At 34.7% G+C, this 14,026-nt stretch overlaps 2 protein-coding genes across 2 annotated transcripts; one reads left to right on the top strand and one right to left on the bottom strand.

The window, feature by feature from the left end:
* Positions 1 to 1,940: 1,940 nt before the first annotated feature.
* LOC113059631 (zinc-binding protein A33-like) lies at positions 1,941 to 5,526 on the bottom strand. The gene is made up of 6 exons (XM_026228171.1): positions 5,063 to 5,526; positions 4,749 to 4,844; positions 4,267 to 4,500; positions 3,974 to 4,047; positions 3,748 to 3,863; positions 1,941 to 3,028 (listed from the first exon to the last, which is right to left on the bottom strand). Exons 1-6 carry the CDS (start codon positions 5,507 to 5,509, stop codon positions 2,490 to 2,492), a joined length of 1,506 nt encoding a protein of 501 aa, XP_026083956.1. The 5' UTR covers positions 5,510 to 5,526; the 3' UTR covers positions 1,941 to 2,489.
* Positions 5,527 to 10,866: 5,340 nt separating this feature from the next.
* Positions 10,867 to 13,912, top strand: LOC113060009 (CD209 antigen-like protein E). The gene is made up of 6 exons (XM_026228768.1): positions 10,867 to 11,194; positions 11,308 to 11,409; positions 12,314 to 12,466; positions 12,605 to 12,756; positions 12,888 to 13,009; positions 13,652 to 13,912. The coding sequence occupies exons 1-6, from the start codon at positions 11,098 to 11,100 to the stop codon at positions 13,815 to 13,817; spliced, it is 792 nt and encodes a 263-aa protein (XP_026084553.1). The 5' UTR covers positions 10,867 to 11,097; the 3' UTR covers positions 13,818 to 13,912.
* Positions 13,913 to 14,026: the final 114 nt, after the last annotated feature.

Here is a 14,026-nt window from a genome sequence, read left to right as displayed (position 1 = left end):
CAAATGCATTAAACCTAACCTAAAATAAATAAATAAAGGAATATACTTCTTCACATGACAGTAGATGTCATACTTTAAATGTCCAGGGGGAGTTAGTATATCCCATATAATAAATATATGGGAAAAAATAATTAAATAAATAAAGCTTGATTATTGATTGTTGTCCTTTTTTAACTTAAATCCTCTAATAAATCCAAAATTGATTAAATCCTTAATAATTCAATCATATAATGATCAGTGACATATAACAAAACAAACAAAAAAAAAATGCTTATTTTGCAGGATAAATGAGTAAACCCTAAGCATGGGTCAGACCATCAGTCTCATCTCTCACACTGTTTTATAATGTTTAATACAGTGTTAGAATATTAAATTTTTACATACCTGTGTTTTGTGTTTGTGGGTTTTTCACCAATCATTACCGTGCAGTACGACACTACAACATATGAGTGTCTTTTACCATACTTCCTTTGTTTCCCATATAAGGGTATATTGTACTCATACTCATTACATAATCTTTGGGTTAATATTGAGCAATGTGGCTGTGGGCTGTGCACTAAGTGTTATATTATATGTCATATGTGCAGTATTTTATTACTGAGTTGTGAGCTCACTTGGTTACTGCTGAGTGAGTTTTTCCTCTTTGGTTCAACCCACAATAGAGCAGAGATCATCTCAGAAGTTTAGACTGGTGGGTTTGAAATCCGTTGCAAGTTTCTCTTCCTCTTCTTAAATAGTCTTTATCTAAATGTGAAACAATTACTGAACCTTTTGAGGAGGTGTATGAGGAGGTGTACAAACCTGCTGGTAAAGTTTATAATGTTTACATTCAGGAATTGGTGTTGTTCACTTCTAGACACTGTTGATTCTGTCAGATCATAAGCCTGTGGTGTACATCTCATACACATGTGATTGATAGGTAAAAATTAATAGGCTGAATGCACTGTAAGTCGCTTTGGACAAAAGCATCTGTTAAATGCATACATTTAATTTAATTTTTAATTTAATTTAAAACGGAGGGAATTTAGATGATCTGGGTGAATCAGCCTGGTATTAATCTGACTCCAGAGACATGACATGATGATTAATAATATAATTAATTCATGATAAACTGAAGGTTTATGAGCTGTTTCTGAGTATAAGGGATTCCTCAGCCCCACTTATCTCCATTATCACTAAACAAAATTTCTTTAGTGATGCCTTAGCTATACATCTTGTCTACACCTTGTGAATGTATGACAACAAATAACCATCATCTTACCAGGATGCAGCTCACATATATGTCTGACTGTGCTTCTCCTTGTCCTTAACTGTCTAATTATGCCATAACAGCTGGATGAGGTTTACTTGCAGCTTTTAGTATCTAAAATGTAATAAATAAATAAATAACACCCTGGTGGCACCTAAAGAAGTAACTTCCTAAATTCCTAGCAAACAGCCACGACGGTAATACACCAAAACTAATGATGGATCACAAACTTTTATCTCCACAATACGGTGCATCTGAACTAAATTCCTTCAACCTACCTGAAACACTGAGACGACACACACCTGCTGTTACTACACAACCGTGTATTTATACATGTCTTATTCAGGTCACATATGTTTGAACTGAACAGACATGGTCCCCAGATGCAACTGACATAGCATCAGAAACCTGTTTCTCAGTATTACTTCTGTAAACTGGATTAAAGACTGTTTGCTTTATGATTTTTGTCATCATGAGCTCTCATTAGCCATGTTCTGTGACATCTATAAATAAGATTACAGCCAGATTTATCATAATCTGTGTGGATATTATGGTTATTTGCATACAGCTTTCAGTGTCATTTTCTGATGCTCCAGACTGCTTTGAATATGACATTAAATACAGAGATAATTAATAAACATGAATTTATTATTTAAACAGAAATCATAATATAAATACATGGTAATTTGATCTTTCTAACTTCAATTAATCTACTCTTTAAATTATTGATTTTACTGAAAGATTTCATGTTTTACTAGTCCAGTTAAATTACTATATGACATATCTACAGATGTATTTTAAAATGCAGAACCAATTCCCTACTTATGTATCCTCCAAACCCTAAAAAGGAATATGTGGTGTTTATTTCATGTCTGAGTTTATGTCACAGTCCAAAAAGCATGAAAGCAGTAGGCTATCTGATACTGGATACATTATCAAAATTGACATAAAATTAAAGAGAAAATACGGTATGATCATCAAACAACAAGAAAACCATGCTTATATCTTTGCTAGCTGAAGTAACCCATCTAAAAATGAATGCAAAGATATGCATGTAAAAAAAGAAGTTGTTTATATCATCGTGAAGTGTCATTCAGCAGCTCAAAAAAAAAAAAAAAAAAAGCCCAAAACATCTTTGTTATAATCTGATTTTAGACGACCTAGATATCCCCATATGTCTCAAATCCAGGACATTTTATAATGTCTCAGAAAATGTGCAGCTAATAACCGAGCTAGCATGTTAGCGTTTGCCAGTGTTAAACTCATAGGAGCAGACAGAGAGAGGATCGCTGTTCATTCCATCCAGATAAAGTCCTGGAACCAGGGTGAGACAGCAAGGCTGCTTCGAGCTGTAGTTTATCCGGGTCAGTCGAGACATGTTATCAGCATTATAGAACGACACCTGCTTTCTCTCACAGTCCAGATACAACCCTATTTTCTGTGGTTTGTCTGGAGTATTCAATGTAGTGTCCTTTCCATCACAGGTCAGCACGTATCCTTTACTGTGTTTAAGGTGGAGCAGGATCTCACTCTCAGCAGACTTTGCTGCACTCAGCTGTTTTTCTGCACCTATCTTAATTCCCACAGTCCAGTCTGGCTTTTCTCCCACCTCTATTTCCCAGTAGTGCTGCCCAGCTTGGAAGTTTTTCTCTGAAACTGTCCCAGGGTTGAAGTCTTTATACAGAAGAGTCGCTCTGTCAGCTTGACGGATTCTGGCGCCCCCTGGAGACACTTTTAAGTAAGACTCTCCAGATTTTTTCAGGGTTAAACTCTCAGGAACTAAAGAACAGACAGAAACATTATTAGATGACAAATTATTAGTTGAAAGACGTTTTAGCAGGACAGCACTGTTCTGAATATTCTGGTTACGTAGTGTTTTGAATCCATAACCATACACATCTAACTTCTGCAATTATTTCCCCAAACCACTACAGATTTCCTCCATTCAAACTTTTTTTTCTGTGCTTTTTTGGTTTATATTTGTAAGAAGTTAAAGTTCGAAAATCTCCTGTTGATTTACATTCATCAGATGTTTGTTAAATAAGCAAAACTGACTAAATCTGTTTAACCATCTAACCTTTACAAAAGCTGCCAAACTTGTCAATGATATATGGATGAGATGGCCAAAATGATAAAAAGATGTATTTTAAAAATCTATGTGAATCTATGAAGTTTATTCCTATCCTAGGTTTTTAAAATTATTGTTATTGTTAGTTATTATTGAATGTGTTTTTGAGTAATTTAATAGATATGGCCAAAAAAGAAGCATCATGTCATTTACCCTCATCAATTTATTATTATTATTATTATTATTATTATGTTTTTGTTTGTTTTCACAAATAGCACACAGAAAGCAAGACAAATACAGCACCACAATCTAGAATCTAACTCATAAAACTTGAACACTTGTCTTTACAAGTGCTGGCATTTTCCAGGAATGCAAATCTAGTTTCACTTTAGCTGAATTTCACAACATGCATTTTTGTCATATTTTTCACCTGGTTTGATGGATCCCAGCATCTCCTTCCACACAAAGAACTGCAGGTGAGTTTCATGAGGGCCAATAAAGAGAGAGTCAGGAACCACAGAGAGATCTTTCACTCTTGACGCATACCTGAAAGATATAGAAAAGTCATCAAATAGAAACCAATTTCTACCCAAGTGATAACACCCACTGATCTCATTTAGACCTAAATAACAGTAATATCATTGCTTTTTATTTACTTGATATTTGATGGTGTCAAATCGTCTTTCTGCTTCATTTTCTTCGTCATTGGAAATCCTTTTTCATTCCACCACTGCAGACAAATGTGTGCTTTTTATTTACAAGATAAACCATAACTGTAATCGAAAACTCATAGGTAATACTTTATCATAGATTATAATATATTATCATCGTATTTCCAAGTGTGTCTTTATAAATAAATTATGTTTTTGTGTGTGTGTGTGTGTGTGTGTTTTTTTTTAACCAACTTTACCCATCAAAAATAAAAGTGTGTCATCAAATGTGTTGTGACCTGTAGAAAGTGATCAGGCTGCTCAATCTCCAGAGCTGACTGCAGAATAATCTCCTTCTCTTTGTTCTCCATGAACCTTCTGTTTATCACGGACTGATTATTCTGCATGAATTCTGTAACCTTCTTCTCCTCCTTCTCCAGCTTTTTCTTCACTTCGGCCTCTTTTTGTCTTAAGAACTGGTGCATTTCCTCAAACTGAGCAGAGATCTGGGCTGATAAAGATTTGGATTTACCCTAAATAAAGAAAAAAGTGAAATTCTTAAAAAAACAACAATATAATATATACAATATTTTACTATAATATAATTCAAGCCATTTTCTGTTTGAATTGTGTTTTTAATGTATTTCTAAATTAATAGATAAGCTAAAAAAAATATGAGTCAAGGGATTAAGAATTTGCGGAAGTAAATGAAATGTGAACCCTGGTCTCTGACTGTGCAAATAATTCATTCATTTTATTTTATTTATATACACCTTGATACCTCAGTTTTGGTGATCTCAGTTGTCTGTTGTTGGATCATGTAATCCAGCTGTCCATTCTCTTTGGCAAGAAAACCTAAAGCTGTCTTCAGCTCCCCCTACAGAAAAAAACAAAAACAGAGAACAGATAAGCTTCTCTGTATATCTGAAATGAAATAAGCCTTGGATTTAAATTTAGAAACTTAATTATGCCATGAATAATATTACACAAATAGCATAGGTTGAAAGACACTTGAAATCAAGAATGGAGCTTTTAATCTGCAGGGCTTTCATTAGGCACTCTGATATGACTCCTATACAAATGGCCGTGTTTTACCTTGTTGATCTGCGCAGCTTCTTTCACCGGTTTAAAGACGTGTCCTTTATGTTTGTCTCCATCCCTGCAGATGACACACATCAGCTTCTGATCAGTCTCGCAGAACAGTTTGAGTTTCTCATCGTGTTCCGAGCACATCAACATCCTTTCCATTTCTGGGAGCTTTAAGGATTCTGCTCCTTCTTTAGATGGAGATTTATCCAATTTGAGCTCAGCAAGGTGCTCTCTCACAGTGGAGGTCATGTTCCTCAGTAAACGGCTGGATTTCAGGTCTTCTTCGTTATAAGGCTTTTGGCATTCTGGGCAGGCGGTTGGTCCCAGGCTGGCCTGCAAGTGACCCATGATGCAGTCCCGGCAGAACGAGTGCTCGCAAGACAGTGTAACTGGATCAGTAAAATCACCTAAACACACTGAGCATTTAATCTGCAAAGACATAGCTGAATACATCTTAGCTTTCTTCTCAACTTCTGCCAACACTTTGTTTTTAGAAGTGAACACTTTTGGTTTCAAATTTGGTTTGCATGACTAGGTATGTTTCCTCCCACAGGTTAAAAAGTAGCCAAACAGGAATATCACATCTTATATACCTAGGTTTCAAAATAGAATACACATTCACTGGACAAAACATTTTCAGCCAACACTTGTACTAAAGACAGGCCCATTGTTACTTCTGCCCATAACCTTTTACATGTAATATTTACATAACCATTGAATAAATATTTTGAACTTTTTGCACCCCACAAAAATCATCTAATGTATTGAAGGAGAAATTATGGTTGTGAAAACCAAAACCATTAACATAAAGTTCTCAGCTAAGCTGCTTTTTCTATAAGAAAAGTCCAGAAAACTAAAATTGGTGTTAACATTTAACAATATTATTCCACTGGTGTGTCACACTGGTTATGGTATCATATATTATAAGCAAATATAAATAAACAATAATATAAGTCTATATTTATGTATTTAACAGTAACCTAATATGCTGTGAAATTGTTGTACCTTTATAGTTCATAACAGCTAATGCTTTAACTAATGCTACTGTTTTTATAAGGGATTTATTTATTTTTTCTTGATTTCTTGAGTTCTTGATTTCAATGTAGAAGTATGTAAAACATTCTGTTCTCTAATGCAAGAGGGTATGATCTGACTCAATAAAGGACTGAACAAACATTACAGCTTCATCGTTCCTTCAACAAAGTCTATGAATACTAATCTGACTACAACAGGTAACGCTTTCTGCTTTTCATCGAATATTTACACATTTTGAGTGACTTCAACGATCTGGTGAGTTCACTTTGTGAGCACGTTTTCTGCCACGTTATTTAGGAATCACATGAGGGAGCTCACAAATGCCCGGAATGCAGACAAAACTTCACCAGGCAAGATCTTAAAATAAAGGAGTGCTGAGAATCATTGTAGACATCTTACAACAACAACAACTCAAGACAAGACAACAGACTCCCAGGAATGCTGTAGAAATGCTAGAGTATTTGGAACCATTTGGAAACTTTTCTGTTAGAATGAGCAAAGATTGGTTTGTCTCATCTGTAAGGAGGGATTGAAACACAGTGGACATGGTTTCAAGCCTGCAAAAGAAGCTGTTAAGTGAAGGTTGTTGAAATATCAAATTATTTATTAATAAAACAAATAAGATGTGACGGGATGAAACTTTAATTACAACTTTTTGTGTAACAATGTATGTTTTGTTGTCGCTGTTGTTAATGTAGAAGGTGGTGAGAGATGCGTTGAGATTCATTTTGCATCACAACAAACAAATGGGTGACATGATCTTGAGTCAGATCCTTGAAATCACAAAGTCTAAAGTAGGTTATGAAAATAATATTATATTACTATGTTTTTTTCCCTCATCTTTTAAGTTTGTCACTCTCAGCTTTTTTGTCTGTCGGTTGCATTTCGTATATTCATATAACGTGAATCAACAGAAAAGCATCAGTGAATGTTTGAATCTTTTTAAATAGTTGTGTTTGAGTCCCTCAAATGTCCTCAGTGTGATAAGATGTATCTCAAAATCATAAAGTCACTGCTGGAAAGGGTTCAAACATGCAAAGATGCTGTAAAACTGAAGAATCTGCAGGACCTTAAAGATTTTTCTGAAGAACGCTGCTCAGTTTAACTGTTCAGAACAAACAAGGGACTCATGCACAGCCATCACAAAACAGAAAGACAGCCGAGGATCATCAGGTAACAGAACACAGTACTAAGAACCAAGGGTTCCCAAACTTTTGAGTGGGGTTATTTTAATAATTTCAGCATTTTTTTTGTCTTGTGGACTAAATGTTAATATCTTTCATGCACAATATCTTACTCAGGACAGTACTAAATAAAAAAAATAACATGCATTTAGTATGATCTCTCTTATTTTTTGAAAATTACTCATATTTTCACAGATTCTGCAAGGGGTGCCCAAACTTTCGATCCCCACTGTATATAAAGAAATTATGTATAATGTAAATTATGTAGGGAATAATTAATGACTGTCCATCGAATTATAGAAAATAATTCTTAAGTTTTAATGTTTTAGCTCCACCCCCTTGGTGTGAGGAAAGGATGCTGTGAAAGAAAATCATCAGCTGCACTCAAAGGATCTGCCCTAAAGCTGGTTATTTAAGAAATTAATATAATTCAGCAAGATGCCCTGTTTAAATATGTGAAATGTACGATTTATTTAAACTGCAATGGTAAAACGTTAACACTTGAGAATAGGATACAGTCAATTATTCCATCAGTTTTTCAGCTTATGCGACGGTTACCACATCTTGTTCCACACCTTACCAAGGCTTTGTTCAGATATTGCATTTCAAGACATTTGTGTGTTGTTGTTTTTTACTTAACTCTTGTGTGTAAGAGCAAACATGCCCCTTTGGGGCCCGTGACAACACTTTTTAATGGGAGAGGGGGAGAAAGAGAGTATGTGCTTAATAAAACATAATTTTGTGGCAAAAACATGGAACATCTTATTGTTTATTGGTTATTTTTTAAATAACTGAAATCTTTTGGCAAAGTGATATGGATATGTTACAGGGATACTCCACCCCAATATTTAATTTTTGTCATTAATCACTTACCCCCATGTCGTTCCAAACCCGTATAAGCTTTGTTCGTCTTCAGAACACAATTTAAGATATTTTGGATGAAAACTGAGAGGCTGTCCCTTAGACTGCCAAGTAAGTTATCCTGTCAAGGTCCAGAAAAGTATGAAAGACATCATCAGAATATTTCAAGCCATCAGTGGTTCAACTGTAACATTATGAAGCAACAAGAATATTTTTTGTAAGCAAAGAAAACAAAAATAACGACTTTTTTCAACAATTCCTTTGTCAATTGTCTCCTCTGTGGCATAACCTGATTTTACCAAGTGAGACATGGTCCTGGGACAACATCTTTGCCCTGTTTTCTTTCAAATCAAAGCTAAATACACACCTTGTGGCAAGCATTAGCAGCATGGTGATATGGAGAGACACAGAGGAGTTGTTATTGTTATAAATCTTCAATCTGTCACAGTGTCTGGGTTGTGTTCCCTGGGTATCCACTAGATGTCCTCCTTTCCCACAGTGTCTGTCACTTCATCAACCACATTCCTCACGTCTCTGCCTAAATCACTGCACCCAGCTGTCACTGGTTATCAATCATTACACTCTTGTCAATTTCCCATTAGCGTAGTCTCTCCCTGTGTATTTAACCCGGTCTGTCTTAGTATGTGTCACGGAGTCCTTGTTTAATTCATGTCCGTCATCTAGTTGTGCCCTTGCCTTGTGTTCGTGTTTGTTTATGTTTTGGATTTGTTGGATATCGACCCCTGCCTGGACTGTTTATTCTTTGGATTGCCCCTTTAATAAAGACGTATCCGCAATTGGTTTTCTCTCTGTGTATCCTTGTATCCCAGTCATGACACAATCTGCCTCTTGGGCTGATTAATACAGTTTTGGGTCCTACACAAAAACTTTGATTCTGGGTATCAGACAAAGCTTTTACCAAACATTAATATTTGCTGACAGGATGTTGACAAAATCTTACAAAATAAACAATTTGTCAAACATAATGTCATATTTTAATTGTATTTTGGGTCTATATTTCTTTTTTTTCTTTTTTTGGCTCATATACTGTAATAGAGTCCATGCTTCTACAAAGGCTCATGTATCAACTGGTATTATATAAAATGATGAAGACATATACATGAAAGAATATGAAGATCAGGCCCAGAATACTATACACCTGATCACATCTAAAGTGCTTAGTAAACCTCTAGGACATGGATTTTGAACTCCAGGGACCACAAACGGTTGCTGGGGATACAGAGAAATGCTGATTTAAAAATAGAAAAAAAAATATTATATAAAAACATAATATTTTCTTACACAATTTCATATGTGAAATCATTTAAAATCAATATATAAAACAATAATATTAATGTGTTGCATATTTTAGCCTTTTTTAGTGTTTGGTAGATGGAGGAAGACATCGAAGACACATTGTTTAAACTGCTAAAAGTGATAAGCGTTAGGACTATAATCAAATGTTTTCAACTCACCACTTTTCAAAACGTTACAAAGCTTGTAGAATCGAATTAATTCAACTTAAGAGCATTAATTACATTTTATGGATTCTTTTTATCCTAGGACAGGATGAAGGATGGACTGGAGATTTTGGAGACAACAAAGAAATAAATGATATGGCACAAACTACTGAAAATTAATAGATTAAGGTAAAACACTATATTTTTTTTATTAGAAGTAGTAGTAGTAGTATTGCTCCCAGAACAGATCTGTTGTGCATGGAGGAGATCCAGCTGTTGAGAAACCAGGAATAAGAAGTGAATAAACAGCTGGAGAAATAGGAAAGGAATGCAAGAGGCCATGCGGAATAACCTTTTAATGATATGAACAAAATGAGTAAATGAGAACCAAAAGTAATTCCAGTTCAAAACTGTTTTTATCTCCTAGAACTGATAGTGATAAATTGATAAGTTGCTAAAGTCATATGAAAGTGACTCCTATTGCTCAATCACAACCGGGAAATGAAGGTGTGGGAAAAGTTAAACAGAGCTCTGTCAGTCTTTAATGAAAAACAGCAGTGTCATCTGAAACCAGGCACGAATAATTAACATAAATTCACAGATTGCTCAATAGTCATGATTTTGTGACAGTGCTGCATCCTGCTTTTGACTTGTGTTTGTTTTTTCCTACGCACTTTAATGATAAAAGCAGTGATCGGCCCTCACCACTATGACTTTTTAGGCTTTGAGCACTTCACCAAAACAGTGACTGATGGAATAAAAAACAAAAGATAAGAGATCTGCGACCTTTTAAATGTTTTGCTATTTTGCTACATGAACTATGCAGATTTAAATGGTTAGATGCATATTATTATTTTTATGAGCATACCCTAAAGTCTAATTATATGAGTAACTTCATATTAATTAGGTTACTGTAAATTGTACATCTCTATATTACGTACATCTTTAATCTTTCATTAAAAAACTAACAAATCTTGTTTGGATGTTTTGTGTACAGCTGGATTTTACAACATGTTCAGTATGAAACATTTTACAGGAATTCATATTATAATAATAAAATCATTTCACTATCATGGACAAACTGTTCTTTTTTTTGGCTAGAATGACTCATTGCAAAATATGGGTTGTTTTGTGCATGGTAAAAAAAAGTTCAGTATTGCATAACCAGCTCTCCTCTAATTCATCCTCTCTGTGTTTACCCTCTAGCGGCCCTGAATTTGTGCACATGATCACAGGCACGGTGGGAGGGAGAGAAAGTGGGATAAAAGTTAGAGCCCAGTGAACTGTGAAAAGGAGCAGTTCATACAAATCTGAGCAGACACACTCAGGAAGAACTTTCCCTTCTTCATTTTTTCCAGGGAAGCTCTCTTCTGGTTTCTTTCTTCTTCGTGGACTGTTATTTCTTTATAGGTGATCTGGAGGACCGGACTAGAAGATAAAGACAGACTAATTAAGAAGCTCTGTTCTTAAATAAACTCATTTACTGAATCTTTTGTTAAAGATGGAAGATATTGAAAATTACACCAGTTTACAAGAGTTCACAGAGGACGTCTCTCATGGTGGAAACAGACCTATACTCACATCACAGGGCAAACAAGGTAATGTATATGTGTATATGCGAGCGCGTGAACTGAAGGGGGGAGTGGAAGAGAAATGTAGAGAAATGTGGAGCAAGTCAGAGTAATAATCAACTAATTATGTGTTTCCTCAGGGGTTCACAAAGGGGCGAAGTGTTTGACGGGGCAGGCTTCCCTTGTACTGCTCGTGGCTCTACTGACCTCAGTTTGTGCAAACATAGTACTTGGCGTTCTCTGTAAGTAAACTGACATTACGCACGTAAGCATGCCTCTGAATCTCTAGTGCAGAGGGTTTCACAACGAATAAAAGAGACTAGATTAGAGACTCTAAATAAATAAAAAATAAAGCACTAACAACAAAAATCACTCATTTAAAAATGTAGACATCACAAAATGATGTTGTGATGTATAATGTATAGTATAGAAAATGCATATTCATTTTGAGATTTGCTGTTTAAGTGTGATGACATATAAATGTTATTCAATTAATAAATGTGTTATTCAGTTAATGTTTGCAATTATTTTGAAGCTTGCTAAAGAATACATTTAAATAGTTTTATTGAATTAATAAAGTTAAATGATGGCAATGGTAATGTAAATGTAATATTGACATTGATCATGCACAACATGGACATATACAATAGTATAAATATAATATTGACCTTTATCCAATATGGTACTGATATAGAATAGAATAGAATATAATAGAATAGAATGGGGTGCATCAATATTACATTTTTGAGAGATGCTGATAATCTGGTATTAAAATTCTAAATGTAAAAAAAAAAAAAAAAAAGTATAAAAAAAAAAAAGACAAATTCCTATAAATAAAATCTTATAATATAGCCAAATAAGCAATATGGTACAATATATTTTGTATCCCTACATTAGGATAGAATAGAATAGAATAGCCTTTTTACCAATGAGTTAAATGTTTTCTATAAGGCTTTAGGATTTATATGCAGACATAATTCCTAAAATAATATTTCCTGAAGGATAATGATAATAAATAGCTGGTTTTCTGGTAGCTAGCTGGTAATTTAAACATTTATTTAAGACCATAAAAACATTGCGGTGTCTGAAGTCTTTGCATGGCTGCTGGTTTAATACACTGATATATAAAACTCTTTCTCTCTGCAGTGGTAAACAGTCACAGACCAGACACTGTAAAGCCAGTCAAGAATGATGAGTCTGAGGCTGCGTCTCTTTCTCTCAAACTCACCGCCATGCAGGAGCGTTTCTCCCGCCTTTGCTCTGAATACACAACCCTTGGACAGACTTGTTCCAAACCGGGTGAGGAAACAAAAATATTTGTGTATATACAGTCTCTGAATGATATTTGATCCCCGAGGGTCAACCTTAGATTGTTGTTTTAATCTTTCCCGCTCCCTTTCTTTCACCCATTCATTCTGTAACATCTCTCTTCCGCAGTGATCAAATGTAGGCCATGCCCAGAAGACTGGCTGCATTTAGAAGGGAGGTGTTATTTCTTTAGTGATGATAAACTTGACTGGCAGCACAGCAAAGAGAGCTGCGCGTCTATGGGTGGCCATCTGTCAATCCTGCACAGCCACCAACAACACGTAAGCCATGTTTGTGAATCGACTTCTTACATATACAGGATGAAAACTTACTTAAACCTTTGTTTCAATTAGTATATGCAGCATTTATGTTCATATGCATTTATGTTCTGATATTTTTATTTTTATTACAGCATGCACTTGAAAGTGTCGCACGCAGTCGTGGTGGAGTAGACTATCATTACTGGATTGGTTTATCAGACCTTGAGACTGAGGGAGTGTGGAAATGGGTGGACAACACACTGGTTAATAGAACGTACGTCACACACACACACACACACATACACGCACAGGCACACACACAGAGAGGCTGAACAAAAATAATACTAACTAGGGATTTATTTTTTATTTTATATAATGTATATACCTATACATTATATATATATATATATATATATATATATATATATATATATATATATATATATATATATATATATATATATATAATTTTTTTTCTTGTACCTTTCTACAGACAGCCTTTAACTTGCCAACTTATTATTATTTGTATTATTTATTTTATTATTTATCTAAATTATTTTAATATTGAGGTAAAAATATTTCTAATAATATTTCAATCATTTGTTTTGTGGGAAAAAGGCCAATTGTTTAAGTATTACGTAGCCCGTACTTTTTTCTCACACAGTATATATAGGTCTGTACATGAAAAAAAATATATAGCTGCATTTATATTTTAGGGTGTCCTTTCATATTTGGGGGTAATGGGTCCTTAACACTCCTAAAAACCCTGGATATAGACAAGTAAAACCAAAGCAGGATTTTGTCTTTAAAAAATCTCAGTGACAGTGAATGCAGTGGAGGTCATTTAAATGCAAATTGGTTTCTCTGAGGAGATGTTAATATTATGTTTTCCTGATTGTTCCGCTGCTCTCTGTAGGTTCTGGAGTGAAGGGGATAAAGAGCCCAATAACCACCAGTCAGGAGGGATTCATGGAGAAGACTGCGCAGTCCTGGACTCACGCTCCAAAACATGGTTTGACGTGCCATGTGATTTCAGTTACAAACGTATCTGTGAAATGGATCCTATCACAATTAATATTTGATCTGAAGAATGTATATAAAAATGCATCTCTATTTTTCTATTGCATTTTCATTCTTTTTAATAAAAAGTGAAATTGAAATTCTCATATCCGATTAAGTTTGTGTGTAACATAATAATGTTGCATAATTATGTTGCATAATAATGTTTTTTTTTTCTCTCATCAACACCCCCTTTGCCTCAGGCACAAACATTTTTTTTAAGTTTTTTATG

The sequence above is a fragment of the Carassius auratus genome, chromosome 41, assembly GCF_003368295.1.
Source record: "Carassius auratus strain Wakin chromosome 41, ASM336829v1, whole genome shotgun sequence".
Taxonomy (NCBI): Eukaryota; Metazoa; Chordata; class Actinopteri; order Cypriniformes; family Cyprinidae; genus Carassius; species Carassius auratus.
This window is presented reverse-complemented; position numbering and strand designations above follow the sequence as displayed.

Coding starts and splice junctions, on each gene's coding strand:
- LOC113059631 (XM_026228171.1), bottom strand. CDS start 5,509: ATGTATTCAGCTATGTCTTTGCAGATTAAATGCTCAGTGTGTTTAGGT. Junction 4,048..4,266: donor AGCCTGATCACTTTCTACAG/GTCACAACACAT, acceptor ATTTGTCTGCAG/TGGTGGAATGAAAAAGGATT. Junction 3,029..3,747: donor GCTGGGATCCATCAAACCAG/GTGAAAAATATG, acceptor TCTGTTCTTTAG/TTCCTGAGAGTTTAACCCTG.
- LOC113060009 (XM_026228768.1), top strand. CDS start 11,098: ATGGAAGATATTGAAAATTACACCAGTTTACAAGAGTTCACAGAGGAC. Junction 11,410..12,313: donor CATAGTACTTGGCGTTCTCT/GTAAGTAAACTG, acceptor TTCTCTCTGCAG/TGGTAAACAGTCACAGACCA. Junction 13,010..13,651: donor AACACACTGGTTAATAGAAC/GTACGTCACACA, acceptor TGCTCTCTGTAG/GTTCTGGAGTGAAGGGGATA.